Source organism: Scheffersomyces stipitis, chromosome 6 (genome assembly GCF_000209165.1).
Source record: "Scheffersomyces stipitis CBS 6054 chromosome 6, complete sequence".
Lineage (NCBI taxonomy): Eukaryota > Fungi > Ascomycota > Pichiomycetes > Serinales > Debaryomycetaceae > Scheffersomyces > Scheffersomyces stipitis.
The window spans coordinates 378,540-391,771 of record NC_009046.1 but is presented as its reverse complement, the minus strand read 5'-3'; the positions used below and the strand labels follow the sequence as shown (position 1 = coordinate 391,771).

General features: G+C 41.3%; 5 protein-coding genes across 5 annotated transcripts; 2 read left to right on the top strand and 3 right to left on the bottom strand. All coding sequences in view use genetic code 12, as the record gives it.

The window, feature by feature from the left end:
• Positions 1 to 615: 615 nt before the first annotated feature.
• HOL12 (transport protein) lies at positions 616 to 2,328 on the bottom strand (the record flags this gene model as incomplete). The annotated part of the gene is made up of 1 exon (XM_001385388.1): positions 616 to 2,328. One exon carries the CDS (start codon positions 2,326 to 2,328, stop codon positions 616 to 618), a length of 1,713 nt encoding a protein of 570 aa, XP_001385425.2.
• Positions 2,329 to 5,454: 3,126 nt separating this feature from the next.
• EXG2 (Glucan 1,3-beta-glucosidase precursor (Exo-1,3-beta-glucanase)) lies at positions 5,455 to 7,893 on the top strand. The gene has a single exon (XM_001385723.1). The coding sequence runs from the start codon at positions 6,374 to 6,376 to the stop codon at positions 7,688 to 7,690; it is 1,317 nt and encodes a 438-aa protein (XP_001385760.2). The 5' UTR covers positions 5,455 to 6,373; the 3' UTR covers positions 7,691 to 7,893.
• Positions 7,894 to 7,911: 18 nt separating this feature from the next.
• On the bottom strand, positions 7,912 to 9,204 carry CSD1 (cysteine desulfurase Selenocysteine lyase; the record flags this gene model as incomplete). The annotated part of the gene is made up of 1 exon (XM_001385387.1): positions 7,912 to 9,204. The coding sequence occupies one exon, from the start codon at positions 9,202 to 9,204 to the stop codon at positions 7,912 to 7,914; it is 1,293 nt and encodes a 430-aa protein (XP_001385424.2).
• Positions 9,205 to 10,335: 1,131 nt separating this feature from the next.
• MDM31 (Mitochondrial distribution and morphology protein 31, mitochondrial precursor) lies at positions 10,336 to 12,147 on the top strand (the record flags this gene model as incomplete). Its single annotated transcript, XM_001385722.1, has 1 exon — positions 10,336 to 12,147. The coding sequence occupies one exon, from the start codon at positions 10,336 to 10,338 to the stop codon at positions 12,145 to 12,147; it is 1,812 nt and encodes a 603-aa protein (XP_001385759.2).
• A 130-nt stretch (positions 12,148 to 12,277) lies between these two features.
• PICST_49115 (conserved hypothetical protein) lies at positions 12,278 to 12,652 on the bottom strand (the record flags this gene model as incomplete). Its single annotated transcript, XM_001385386.1, has 1 exon — positions 12,278 to 12,652. The coding sequence occupies one exon, from the start codon at positions 12,650 to 12,652 to the stop codon at positions 12,278 to 12,280; it is 375 nt and encodes a 124-aa protein (XP_001385423.1).
• Positions 12,653 to 13,232: the final 580 nt, after the last annotated feature.

Below are 13,232 nucleotides of genomic sequence, written 5' to 3'. Positions count from 1 at the left end.
GCTCCAAATAACCCGTTGGTACTACAACTGGTATTGAAACTTTTTTTTCAAAACTCTTCACTCTGTTTGCGTGTGTGCACCGGATATTAGGGTTGCAGCCCTCGTTATCACGTGCTCGTGTATACCAATAATCAGTAGGTTTAATAGTGCGGGTTGCTACACAACTAAGGCAAGGTTGCAACACTTGAAATTAAATTCACAGCTTTGTCTTCACAAAGCTTAGATGGACAGTCGAGTTTAAGAGACTTAGAATTTAGATTGGCATTGCTTACTGTAATATCTAGAGAAATTAGTTAAAGCGAGTTTATTTTTTGATTTTTATTGATCTACTGAACGTGCACAATTGACCTAGTCAGTTGGTTTAGGAAAGTATTGAGCTTTTTTGGTCTAATGCTGATATAAATTATGCTGTTATCTATTGCCTGTTACAGAAATAGTGTAGGTCCTTAATTGTAGATTTTCTTGGAATTCATGATCAACATAAATTGCTCCACCTATTTTGTAATTTGGCTGCGAAAAGTTGAAATAGAGACAAATGAGAATATATAATAATGGCGAGAATAGATTCAAATTATAATATAATTGTTATTAAAGTCTTCTAATTAAATACATGTTTTACATACCGTCACGCAATTGACAGAATTCAATATACCAATCCTTAGTCCAGTTTCTGATTCTCTTGCCATACCAGATCATTGGCGCAGCACTGAACATAATAACGGCTTCAATGACTGCCAAAATAATGAAGGTGTGTGTGTTTCCCATGGCATCCAACCAAGGTGAACAAGCGAAAGTAAAAATGCAACCAATCATGTTGTTGATAACAGAAACACCACACATCATTTCAATAACCATATCTGGGTAAGCATCCATAAGATAAGACATGGAAACATCTCCAGAACAACCGAAACCGAACCCAATAAATCCTAAGCCTACGTAAGTAGGTGGCCAGTCCCAAACTTGATCAGTACCCACTGCAAACAATATCAAACCGACTGGAGCAATTACTGCAGGGGCAAAAAGGAACCAAAGACGGTATTCAGCTTCTTGAATACCGTTATTTCTCTTTGCCATCCAGATGGAGAACTTATCGCTTAGAGGACCAGCAAAGAAACACCCAATAATGGCTCCAATTAAGGTTGGAACATTCATCAAGGCAACACCTGTGTTACCGTAGCTGTAAGGAGGGTCATAGTATTCGTCGTCTTCAACTGTCAAGTAGAATGTTAAAAGGGCATCTTGCATACCCCACACTAATCCAGAGAAGATAACTGGAGGATACAAGAAAACCTTCAACAACATTCTCAATTGGGTTAAATATTGTAAGAAACCAGTACCTTGCAAGTTTGGAGCTAAGGTAATCAACTGAACGTTTTTCCAGTAGGACTTTGGTGGGTCATTTTCGCCCATATTGATCAAATCAGTGTCTTCATCCTCAGAGGAGTTGGATTCATCCACGGTAGTAAATTCCTTAGAGTGTTCCTTCTTGATATCGTCGAATTCAGGCACTTGCTTGTCCGAAGATGGAGAAACTCCATTTATAACGCCTCTGGAGAATATCTTTCTGTCGAACATGGTTTCTTCGAGAACGAAGAAAATGATAAAGAGCAAACCAATGGAAATGAAGACTGCAATCCAACCCACCCATCTGAAACCTACATATTGAACAATAAAACCAGCAATTAAAGGACCCAAGAAAGTACCAACGGAAGTAGCCAAAATATATACAGTTAAGACGGAACCTAATTGATGTTGGAAATATAACTCACTCAAACTCAACTGAACCAGCGCCTCAGCACAACTTTCGGAAATACCTACAAATAATTGGGACCAGATGGCATCGGCAGTACGCCTGGAAAGAGCAAACCAAACGGCACCAAGTAAACCCAAGAAAATACAGATGAAGTAGGACAATTTACGACCATACAAAGATGCAAGTGGGGTTATGAAAAAAGTACCCCAACCAATTCCCAAGAAAAGCACCCCCGCACCGATGTTCATTTTGTCATACGATATATCGTACAACTCGTTAAGGGAATCTTGAATAGCACCAGCATCGTTAGAAGTAGCGGCGGTAAAACCAGTGATAACGGCAAGAATAGCAAAGTTCACAAACTTTCTATACTTGGACCAATTAAGTGGATCATTGGGAGAGTTACAAGGTTGTGGAATCAAAATGATGTTACCCTGAGTTTTCACTTTCTTCTTGGTAACCTCATCTTCCGGACCTATGGCATCCGTATAAATATTCTTTGTACCAGGAATAAAGTCGTCGTTGGCTTTATCGTTGATTTGAACGTTCGACAAAATTGGAGCTTCGAGATTCATCGTGGATATATTTAAGGTTTACAAGCTAAAGTTTCCATGCCAAGAGTGCAGCTTCAATATTTTGTGCTAGTAAGAAAAATGTAAGAAAAATGTTGACAGCGTCAAGTCCACAAGAGCAAATCTTGAACTACAAAATGCAACAATACGATCTTGTGGATCAACGTCTATTAATATAAGCTGGGGTAAGCAACAGATGAGATGACTCGGCTAGTGAAATTTTATGCCGCACACCATTTATAAACTTCGGATAATAGATAGTACAATCGAAGATAAGAGTATTAGAGTCGTTTCTTTTTCCGCCAATTAGCCGCTTAGATCAAGATTGGACACAAGCAACCTGCAAACTTCGACACTTCTCACCACTCAAAAATCGAAACGGCATTGCAGGTTAGATATTACTATATAGTCCCCACTGCGAGATAAGATACGAGAGCGCCCTGCAAGTACCAGATATGGCCACTTGGAGCGGTTCCGGCTCACATCCGCGGTGAAGTCACTGGACCCCAAACTAGAAAGGCGGTTCGACCAAGATTCAGATCGGGGCCCCACTACAAATCTCCACCACAGCCGACATCCCACTGAAATATATAAAAGAGAAGAGGAGCTAGGTCTAACCTGTGGATAAGCTAGAGGAAATCAGTTCCCTACCGCCCTACCGTTTAGAGTTTATTGCAGCCAGGGCATAAACCAGATTCCTTAGTGTCTTGAAAATCCCTGTCACCAGATTTGACACATTTGGTTCTTTTCCTGCATTGTCTGGTTATTTGTAGTAACCCATCACAAGGTAGAAAGTCCTCAATCAAATTGATGTATTAATTTGTATTGGACATAATAATATTTTTTCTGTTCACCGCTGCCGTACTGAATGAAGAAACCGGCCACATTTTATTGAACGGTTCTTTTAAAGTAATATAAGAGCTTTAAAAAGAAAAGTTAAGATGGGCTTCACCCTGGGATCCAATTTCTCTATCCTGATTTATTTCTAAAGTCCGTGCTGAGACAAAGTGGAGGCGTTAGGAGTTGTGCCAGGATAGAGTGCATTTGACGTTTATCAAGTTTGAGACTCGCCTCAATTTTTGTGTCTTTACCTAAAGGGGTAACGCGGATACCAGGATATGCGTCTACTCCCCACTACAATATTAGACTTTAGGGACAAGGCTACCAGCTTTTACAGAATTACTCTACTTGTGGAGTACTCTGGTGGACAATGTCCGACTGCTCCTCAAGAGCATGCATGACATATCAGTCCCTGAATTTTAGGAATTCCATTTCAAACTATTTGAGTTGGATTGTCAGCAACCTCTCTTCAACAATAAGCTCTTGTTACAATAAATGGCGGCTGCATACTTCAGTCAAAGTATTCTGCATTGCTCAAAGAAGTATTTTAATTACATTGTGGCAGAAAGTGACGTTTGGATGTCAATTACATGGCTGGTTCATACTTTGGATAAGTATACCGTAGAGACCCTTCCACGGGGTCCATTCCAGTTCAGATGTTCCAGAGAGCATTTCACTAGATTTGGTGTGAGAAGAGGCTGGTTGGCGCTATATACTGTCGCTGCAATAGAGAGACCACTTCGAAAATTTCCAAATATTTCAGTAGATCTAGTGAAATGAATAGAAAGGACCTCTACCCAAGATCGGCGCTGTTACTCCAGTTTGCGATTGTGGAGTTTCTGCGGAATGTCGCGGTATGGACTGAATGGATTGTGACAGATTTTCAGGCACGCGACCGTAGAACGTTTTTGGATGCAAGACATTAGCCCTCAAGTGGAAGTGGCCCCAGCGTGCAGATACATGAGATGGCAGCGAGACACGGGGCCCATGACCAACTCAAACAATCACTATGACACACCGACATACTTCCACATTGTCTATACGAGAGATGGTCATCTTCTCTGTGCCGAGATTCAGCGGTGGATGCCAGAGACGACAAGCCTGCTCTCTTGGGATAGGGGGTACCAAATTCCACATGGGAGCTGCGTTCCACCCCCCTTGCGTTGGTAGGGGCGCAACTGGAAACTTTCACGGAAACGAAACGGCCAAAAATGGCACTGAACCAAACCGTCCTACACAGGCATGATATATTCGTTTTGGTTTTAACCCGTTATGAACAGCAGTACCTCCAGCTCCTCGGATCAAGAAATTACAAAAGTTCCCCTAGTAGGTAATCAACTACCAAAAGAAAGTTTAAACTGCACAGCCGGACATTGATTGTGATCGACTCTGCCTCAGAGTGGTGAGAGCGTGTCTGGCGTTGCGCTCCGTGATTCTGCTTTGTCTCTTCATTGTTTCTAAGTTGTCTCCGAATGTTTGAAAAGAGGGGGATCAGAGGACAACGATTGTCCCCAGGTGTGGATGCTACTAGGCACGAGGGCATCTCAGAGGCCGTATTCAAGTTTACGACACAACACGGCTTAAAAGGCACACATGTTTCTACAAGAAATGTGCCAGTTTCACATCCACCGGCTCTACACCGGAATACCACTAGGTGAACCAGCCATGGACTTGGACACGGAGATGAGATTTGTAGTTCCTCCTGTATGGCTTTAGGCTGTGCAGCCACACACAGCAAGGAGGACCAGAACAAAAGCTAGCAGCGCGTTTCTTGTCTCAAATCCGGCCCCGAGATAATAGATTGAGATTTTCTCGTACCAAATTTATTTTGTGTGCTGCTCTCTATATTTTCCCGACCAGGCTTGGTCCCTATCTAAAATCTAGAATTGCCAGAAATCACAAGGTTCCACCTAAAACAATGAAGCCTGGTGGCTCATTCACTCATTGCACGGTGGCACAACTAACTGTAGCAGATTCTGACGCAAGCGTATCTCAGCTCAGCATGACAACCTGCTGAGTTGGGTTTAGCGAATACTGTTTTGATCGCCGCTGTGACTCCCGCAGATTATGCATGGCCAAAGCAAAAGGCACTTCGCGCTGAGCTTGTCTATCCAGTGAATGCGTGGTAACACGCCCTCCATGCAGACTATCCGTTGAACCAATGGATTTGTATGTGTGTATCTATAAATACGATACGGAAAAATAAACATAAACAGTACATATGTAAGACCGGTTGTAGTACCATTCGACTGGTTATTGGCTTCAGCTGACATTGTCTTGGAGTCTTCTCCACCATGACTCCGTTATTGTAAGGACAAGAAGCGACACTGGCACATCTCTAGCCCCTTCCAGACTTGTACATGAACAAGCATAGAGATACAATTGGAAATGATCCTTTGTCTCTAGTGGCTGGTTGCCAGTTCGCAGCACACGAAAAATAAAAAGCCAACTTATCAAGCCTAAAATTTCTTTGTGTTGAATAAATCCAACGCACACTCGCACCTTTTTTTTTTACCGTGTGGAACATTCTCGGATTCCTACCCAAGCAACACCGATTGAAGGAGTGCCGTCGCCGGCTTGAATTTCACTTGAAAACAGGTGCACACTCGCGTTCTAGAAACAACAACCGAAGATTGTCATCTCCTGTTCATATAAATATATAAGCACCCCCCGTCCAACGTGGAAGAACCCTTGTTCCACTTTTTCTCACTGTTCGTTTATATTCATAGATTCAAATCCGTATACGGTACACTACTAAGGCCCAGCCCTCTTCTCATTTCATCTTCAGCCTTGTCGTGAGAACTCTATAGTTGCAACCTTCGACATCGCCATAGCATTTCCTTGTTTCATCCACTTCGTTTCAGCCGTATTAATAGCCGCTGAGTAGACAAACCTGGCTCCTCTCTTTTCACTTGCAGCATACAATTCCAGCTCCAGGAATATCATAGCTCGTTGACAAGACCGCAAAATTATCGTCACCTAGTGTTGGACCGAACTCCCGTACGATTTCATCAATAGCTCCTTGCTGCATCAATTGTCGTAGATTGATTCACAATTCTCGGATTCAATAAATTCTCCTAAAATAACAGGATTAATTTAGAATATTATCAGAATATTATTTCCCGATAAATTTATTTTCTGGTGCATACGTCATAAGGTGCGAACATAACCTCCTTGCACATTAACCTTTTGACACCTGTACAGCAATATGGTACAACTTACATCCATTGTCTCCTCCATTTTGGTGTTGTCACAATCTTTACTTGTGGCATCCGCCTCCATCAACAACCCGCTCTTGGATAACAATAACAACTTGAAGAAGTTGACGAAGAAGGGTGCCTCCTGGGACTACCAAAATGATGTCATCAGAGGGGTGAATTTGGGAGGCTGGTTCGTGCTTGAACCCTACATCACACCATCTTTGTTTGAACAGTGGGAAAACTGGGGCGACGACTCTCAGGTCCCTGTAGATGAATACCACTACACTCAAAAGTTGGGCAAATTGGTCGCTGGCCAGAGATTAGATACGCACTGGAAGACATGGTACACCGAGCAGGATTTCTCAGACATAGCTGCTGCAGGCTTAAACTTTGTCCGTATCCCAATCGGCTACTGGGCTTTCCAATTGTTGGATAACGATCCCTATGTTCAGGGCCAAGTTGAATACTTGGACCAGGCACTTGGATGGGCCAACAAGTATGGCTTGAAGGTGTGGATTGACTTGCACGGTGCTCCAGGCTCTCAAAATGGTTTTGACAACTCTGGTTTGAGAGATACTGTCCAGTACCAACAACCTAACAATGTCCAGGTTACATTGAATGTGTTGGAGCAGATCTTTGAAAAATACGGTAACGGCGAGTATTCCAACTATGTTATTGGTATCGAATTGTTGAACGAACCTTTGGGCCCTGTCTCGGACATGAACAACTTGAAGAACTTCTTGACCCAAGGCTACAACAACTTAAGACAAACTGGCTCCGTAACTCCCGTGATCATCCATGATGCTTTCCAGGCTCCAGGTTACTGGGACAACTTCTTGACCGTTGAAAACGGTGACTACTGGAGCGTCGTTATTGACCATCATCACTATCAAGTGTTCTCCTACGGCGAATTAGCCCGTGATATCGACCAACACATCTCTGTTGCATGTAACTGGGCTTGGGATTCCAAGAAGGAATACCACTGGAACGTTGCTGGTGAATGGTCTGCTGCCTTGACTGACTGTGCCAAGTGGCTTAACGGTGTTGGTCGTGGTGCTCGTTACGCTGGTCAATACGACAACTCTGCTTACATTGGTGATTGTACTCCATACCTTGACTTGGGAACCTGGACTCAAGATTACAAAACTAACGTGCGTAAGTACATTGAAGCCCAATTGGATGGTTTTGAACAGACAGGTGGTTGGGTCTTCTGGAACTGGAAGACTGAAAACGCTGTTGAATGGGATTTCAAGAGATTGACAGCTGCTCAACTCTTCCCACTGCCACTCACCGACAGACAATTCCCTAACCAATGTGGTTTCTAAAGCATCTAAAGAATGATTTCAAAAACAAAAGTTGAATTGGGTTCAAGTGTTTGGTCTCAAATACTGTTACACTATAGACAACCTTTCTCAAACACACTAGTTGCTTTTCTCATTTTCGATCACACAATCTTCATTTCAGTTCTGGTTGTTTATTAATACATTATCTTACTAATTAATACACTATTATTAAATTTATTGTCTAGTCTCATTTAGTAGTTTCTCTATAACTTCGACTTCCCCGACAACTTTCTAAACTTCGGATCATCAGCTAATGTGTTAAATACTTCGACAACCTTTCTGGCAGCAACTTCGAAATCGGAGAGTTCCGTATATACCTGTGCCGAGAAGCGCCCGTACATCTTCTTGTTGTGGACAATAACTGGCACATACGTGTTATACTCTTGAAACTCTCTTCCAAAAACGTATTCAATGGTTTCAACATAATTGCCAGTAAAATCAGTGATCAGCAAACCAAACTGCTCGAGTGGTAGTTCTACAGTAACCATCGTGCTGACCAATGTCTTTGCTTTATTTTGCAAGACAGGACCTCCCCATATTTTGCTTACGGCATCACCAGCCTTAATAGCAAGAGAATGACAATAGTCATAGACGGCTTGTTCACCTCCACATTCTTCTTGTCTGAACCTGATACAGTCACCAATAACAGCGATTGAAGCAAAGTTCTTGGTTCCAATAAAGGTAAACCTATCAACCAACCAGTTCTCTTCATCCTCAGCACTGACCTTGGAATTGTCATCCAAGTACGAGTGGCTAACAGGAAGAGTATGAACACTACGGTGGTGCTTTTTATCAATGTACAAAGAAGCACACACACGAGGAACAAAGAGCCACTTATGCAAGTTGGTGACGAAGAAATCTGGCCTCAACTTACCCAAGTCAATAGGATTCAACCCAGCACAATGAGCGCCGTCAATCAAGGACAAGACTCCATATTTGCGACATAATTCGGTCATTTCCTCGTAGGGGAACTTGACCCCTGGCATAGAGATAACCACATCGAAGAGAGCGATCTTGGGCTTCTGTTCTTTGAACACCTTTTCAAACTTGGACAAAATCTCTGTTTCTTCCAATGGGTAGACCAACTCAATAGGAACAGCTTCAATGCCATACCGATTGACCATGAATTTGATGGTTAGGCCACAAGCACCATATATGGTACTGGGATAGACGATTTTGTCACCCTTATCCAAGGGGAAACTTCTCAAAATAGTGTTTACCCCAGTGGTAGCATTGTCAACAAGAGCAAGATTGCGGTAGTCACAATGAAAAAACTCTCCAAGCGTCTGAAGTGCCTTCTTGTACGTTTCGGGTTGTTGCACCTTCACGTAATTGTCAGGATTGTACAAATCTTTTTTCATTTCCTCCACATATCTGTGGAAGATCTTGTCAGGGAACAATCCGTACGAACCATGGTTCACTGCAGTGTACTGTGGATTGATGTTAGTGAAGTAGGTTTCTTTGAATTTCTTGCCAAAAGGCACAGTCTGTGTCATTGCCTACCGGTCAGTTTGCTGTGGATATTGTAGAAACAAAAAGTTGAACGTTAACTTTCTAAGATTATATATCATTCCACTTAAATTCGATTGACCTATATTTTTGATGTTGAAGTAGTCATTGTGCACGATTTCACTGCAATTTACGAATCTGTCATGATAGTGACTAATAGTAACTATGTGTGGTGGGGATGGTGCAGTCCCAGATAACTAATCAACAAGTACAGTACTAAGGAGCGAAACTCCGAAGCCGTTTCTAAACCGCCTTATCGAAAAAGAAAACACTGTAATCGGATTGGGTGGAATTAATTGCTTCAGATAACCTGTTTACTTCTAAAGAAAAGCATTGACAAGTGTTGATTAGAAATTAATGTAGTTGCAAAAGATGTTCATTAAGCGTTGATTAGTAAAAAATAGTTCAAAAAGAAGCTTGCTGTTACTCGATGATTGCGAAATGGGCATTCTTCCATAATTGCAAAGACTAACAATTGTGCAACAGTTTGCCAGTAGGATAAACCCACAATCTGGTTCAACGGAATTGATAAGTATTCATCATTACACAAGAATTTGAACGAGTATGATGAATTTGATGCATTTTTCATGAACATATCATGGCAGCAACGACTCAAAATGAGTCATTTCAACGATTTTTACATGTCTATTTCGAACTAGCATCTAGTGAATTTTCAGAATTCTTAACTATACCACCATGCAGTTATTTGAAGTACTCCGAAGAAGTCTTTGCGTAGGGTCCTTCTTTTGCTTCTTTGAGATCAGAGTTGAGATTTTTCGTTTACAATGCAATTCAATTCTCATTTAATGCTCTACCATACAACCCCCTTTATGAGCCATGGGTTCAATAAATTTCAGCAATTGACTGATTGACGACAATTCCATACTTGATCAACTTTGGGACATATTTGGACCCATTTCCTTCAGCTTGTTCAATATTAGTGAACTATTTCTCTGGATCTTCACCATATGCAGTTTTCAGGACCTATAGTAAATCTTCCAGCCCATCTACAAATTCACATTTACTATATTTGATCCCCACAAATTAGACACAGCAAAATCAATTACCGAATTTTCAATCGTAAGGACTCATTTGTTTGAACCTTTTCACATATTGAAATGATTCTGTTCCGACTATTCGGCCCGAACATTTCTAAACGGCTAGGTCCGCCGCTCGTTGCAAGAACTTCTATAGTGAAGCCCCTAAAATTGTTTTACCCTTCAGCCACCATCATACCCAGAAGATTCAACCCTGTACATATATACTCCATACGGAACTATACTTCCAAAGACAATGGTATAAGAAGCGAAAAATCCAATTCGTTGAAGAAGCCATCTGATGGCCAAAAAGATTCCAGCCAACAGCCTCATAACTTGCAAGAGGAGCTAGCCAATTTGAACAGAGTAACGAAGGAACAATTGCTTGCTAGAGCTAACAATATTTTTTCTCGTTTCAAGATCAGATTCAGATGGTTACTCAAGAAATCCAACCGGCCCTTCAACACCGACGACTATTCTGCCATCTTTTCGTGGTTGGTGATGGGTAATGTGCTTATGTTCTTTCTTGCTACCACGACATTCTTCTCCATCATAATTTTCACAGCCAATACTGTTCTCGCTCAAGAGTTTGTAGCTCGTAAGCTTGGAGATTTTATTACCAGGAATTCCAATTTGGCTGTAACTTTCGAAAACGCAGTTGTTCCTGGATGGTCAGATGGAAAGATCAGTTTCAGAAAATGCTTCGTTAGTAAACGCCCACGATTATCAAACAGATTCAGTAAAGGATCACAAGCAGAAGCATATGCTGCTAGTATATCAAAATACGAAGAGGAGGAATACGATGATGGAAACTATACCCAGTTTGACCTTACAATAGAAGAAGTGAACATCTCGTTATCGTTCAGCAAATGGGTTAATGGCACAGGAATTGTAGACAACATGGAAATGAAAGGGGTTAGGGGTGTAGTTGATAGAACTCATGTGCATTGGGATCCTGATGATGATGCCACCAACTACTTGAACAAGTATCAACCAGGAGATTTTGAGTTTGAAGACTTCAAAATGGAAGACGTTTTATTCACGTTGATGCAACCCAATGGATTCCGACCATTTGAAGTAGCCATCTACAACTGTGAATTATCGCGCTTGAGAAAGCATTGGTTATTCTACGATTTCTTGAATGCCAATATTATGAGTGGAGCATATGACAATTCCCTATTCACGATACATAAGAAGCAAAGACTTAATGACTTTAGTGAAGATGGCGAGACGACTCCACAAAGCTGGAAGAGGGTGACGAGAATGAGAGTAGATAACTTGAATATCGACCATCTAAACACAGGCTTGGAGGGTCCTTTTGGCTGGATATCAAGTGGAAGAGTGGATATGATAGGAGATGTGATGGTTCCTCAAGAGAATGAAGACTTGAACATGACTGAACTTGTTTCTGTCATTGCTGAGTCCATCAAAAAGGAGGCAAACAGATATAAGAATCCAGAAGTAACCAAACCTCCAAAACATCCTGATCAGCACATGAGGTTGACCAGGAACGACATTAATGACATTCTGAAATATTTCGTGCTAGACTTGACTATTCGCTTGCATAACGTAAGGGCAAGTGTTCCATTCCAGACTCCTGAGCTCACGTATATCAACTATGCCTTGATCAGACCTATTGTGGCATACATCAACTCCAAGAATACGTTTATCAAGATCCATAATCGCATTGTCAAGAACATCGAAGATTTCAGTGGATCGTGGACCATCTATGACTCGTTATTGATGGATGATATTTCGGAAGAGGTGTATGACAACTTTGTTGATTATGTCGCAGATGAAGAGGCCAGATATGTGAGAATGAAGAAGGTTGGTTTTTGGTCTATCCAGCTCATATTCCAAGTCATCGTCTTTGGCTTGGGAGCACTTACATGAATGACACGAAATAAAAACTACTGTAAATAATATATAGCTAAAAGAACTAAAATGTGAACCACCCAGGTTCACAGCGGCCACCAGTGGCAACACAATATATAAGAAGGTGGGAAATATTATTCATAATTTATCACATCCGTAAGATTAGCACTAGCAAGGCAACATAACTTACTAGACTAATTACCGATAATAGAAGTACAGAGTCTCCACTGGTCTTGAACATAACCATGTCCTTGTCAGGATTATAGTATGTATCGACCGAAGAAGCTTTGTAGACTCCAATGAAGTAAAGAAGAGAACCATAAACTGTGTATATAGTTCCTATTGGCAAGAATTCCTTAGAGAAAAGCTTTATAATGAGAATGGAAAATGACAAACACCCAATTGCAGAGCGGGTGTAAGCTCCTTCGTAGGTCCTTTGGTGGGCACGCACATCAAGCTTATGACCATTGGAAAGGATATCAAGCCGAGAAGGTAAACGTTCTCTTTGTGGAGGCTGTTCCATTGATTTGATATTGCAAGTTCAGGTGGTTGTGAAAAATTGTAAAAACAGCTATGCCAATAAAATTGTTACAAGATTGTAGCAAAGTCCCACTTATCACAACTTGCAGACAATGTTGTTTTGCAATTAGGGCGGGCTATATATTCTAGTCGCTATCCTTTGCTTGGGACTAAAGTAACTCCACAATGACTTTAGAATTGAGGCTACGATATATTTGAGGTAATTTTACCTGCACAACAACCAACGAAGAGTTCACTATTCTAACTATTTTCTGTCTGTTCTTAAAATCTTATAGATATATCACTATATATTGGTCTATCATAGTAAACGTTGTTAATATATCCCACAAATATCTGGAAAATATCTTCTGTTCCCTTCATTATCTAAATCTCTTTCATTACAGCTACATAACTATTCATCATTTCATAATGGCTCCTCCAAAACGGTATTGGGTCAAGATAAACATGTCACAGAAGTTCCTCAAGACACTTCCAGAGTTTCTCCCGCCAATATCCAAATCTCGACTTAAGAAGATTGCTGCTGAAGAAAGAAAAGCTGCTTCCAGTAGTATCGCATCTGCTGC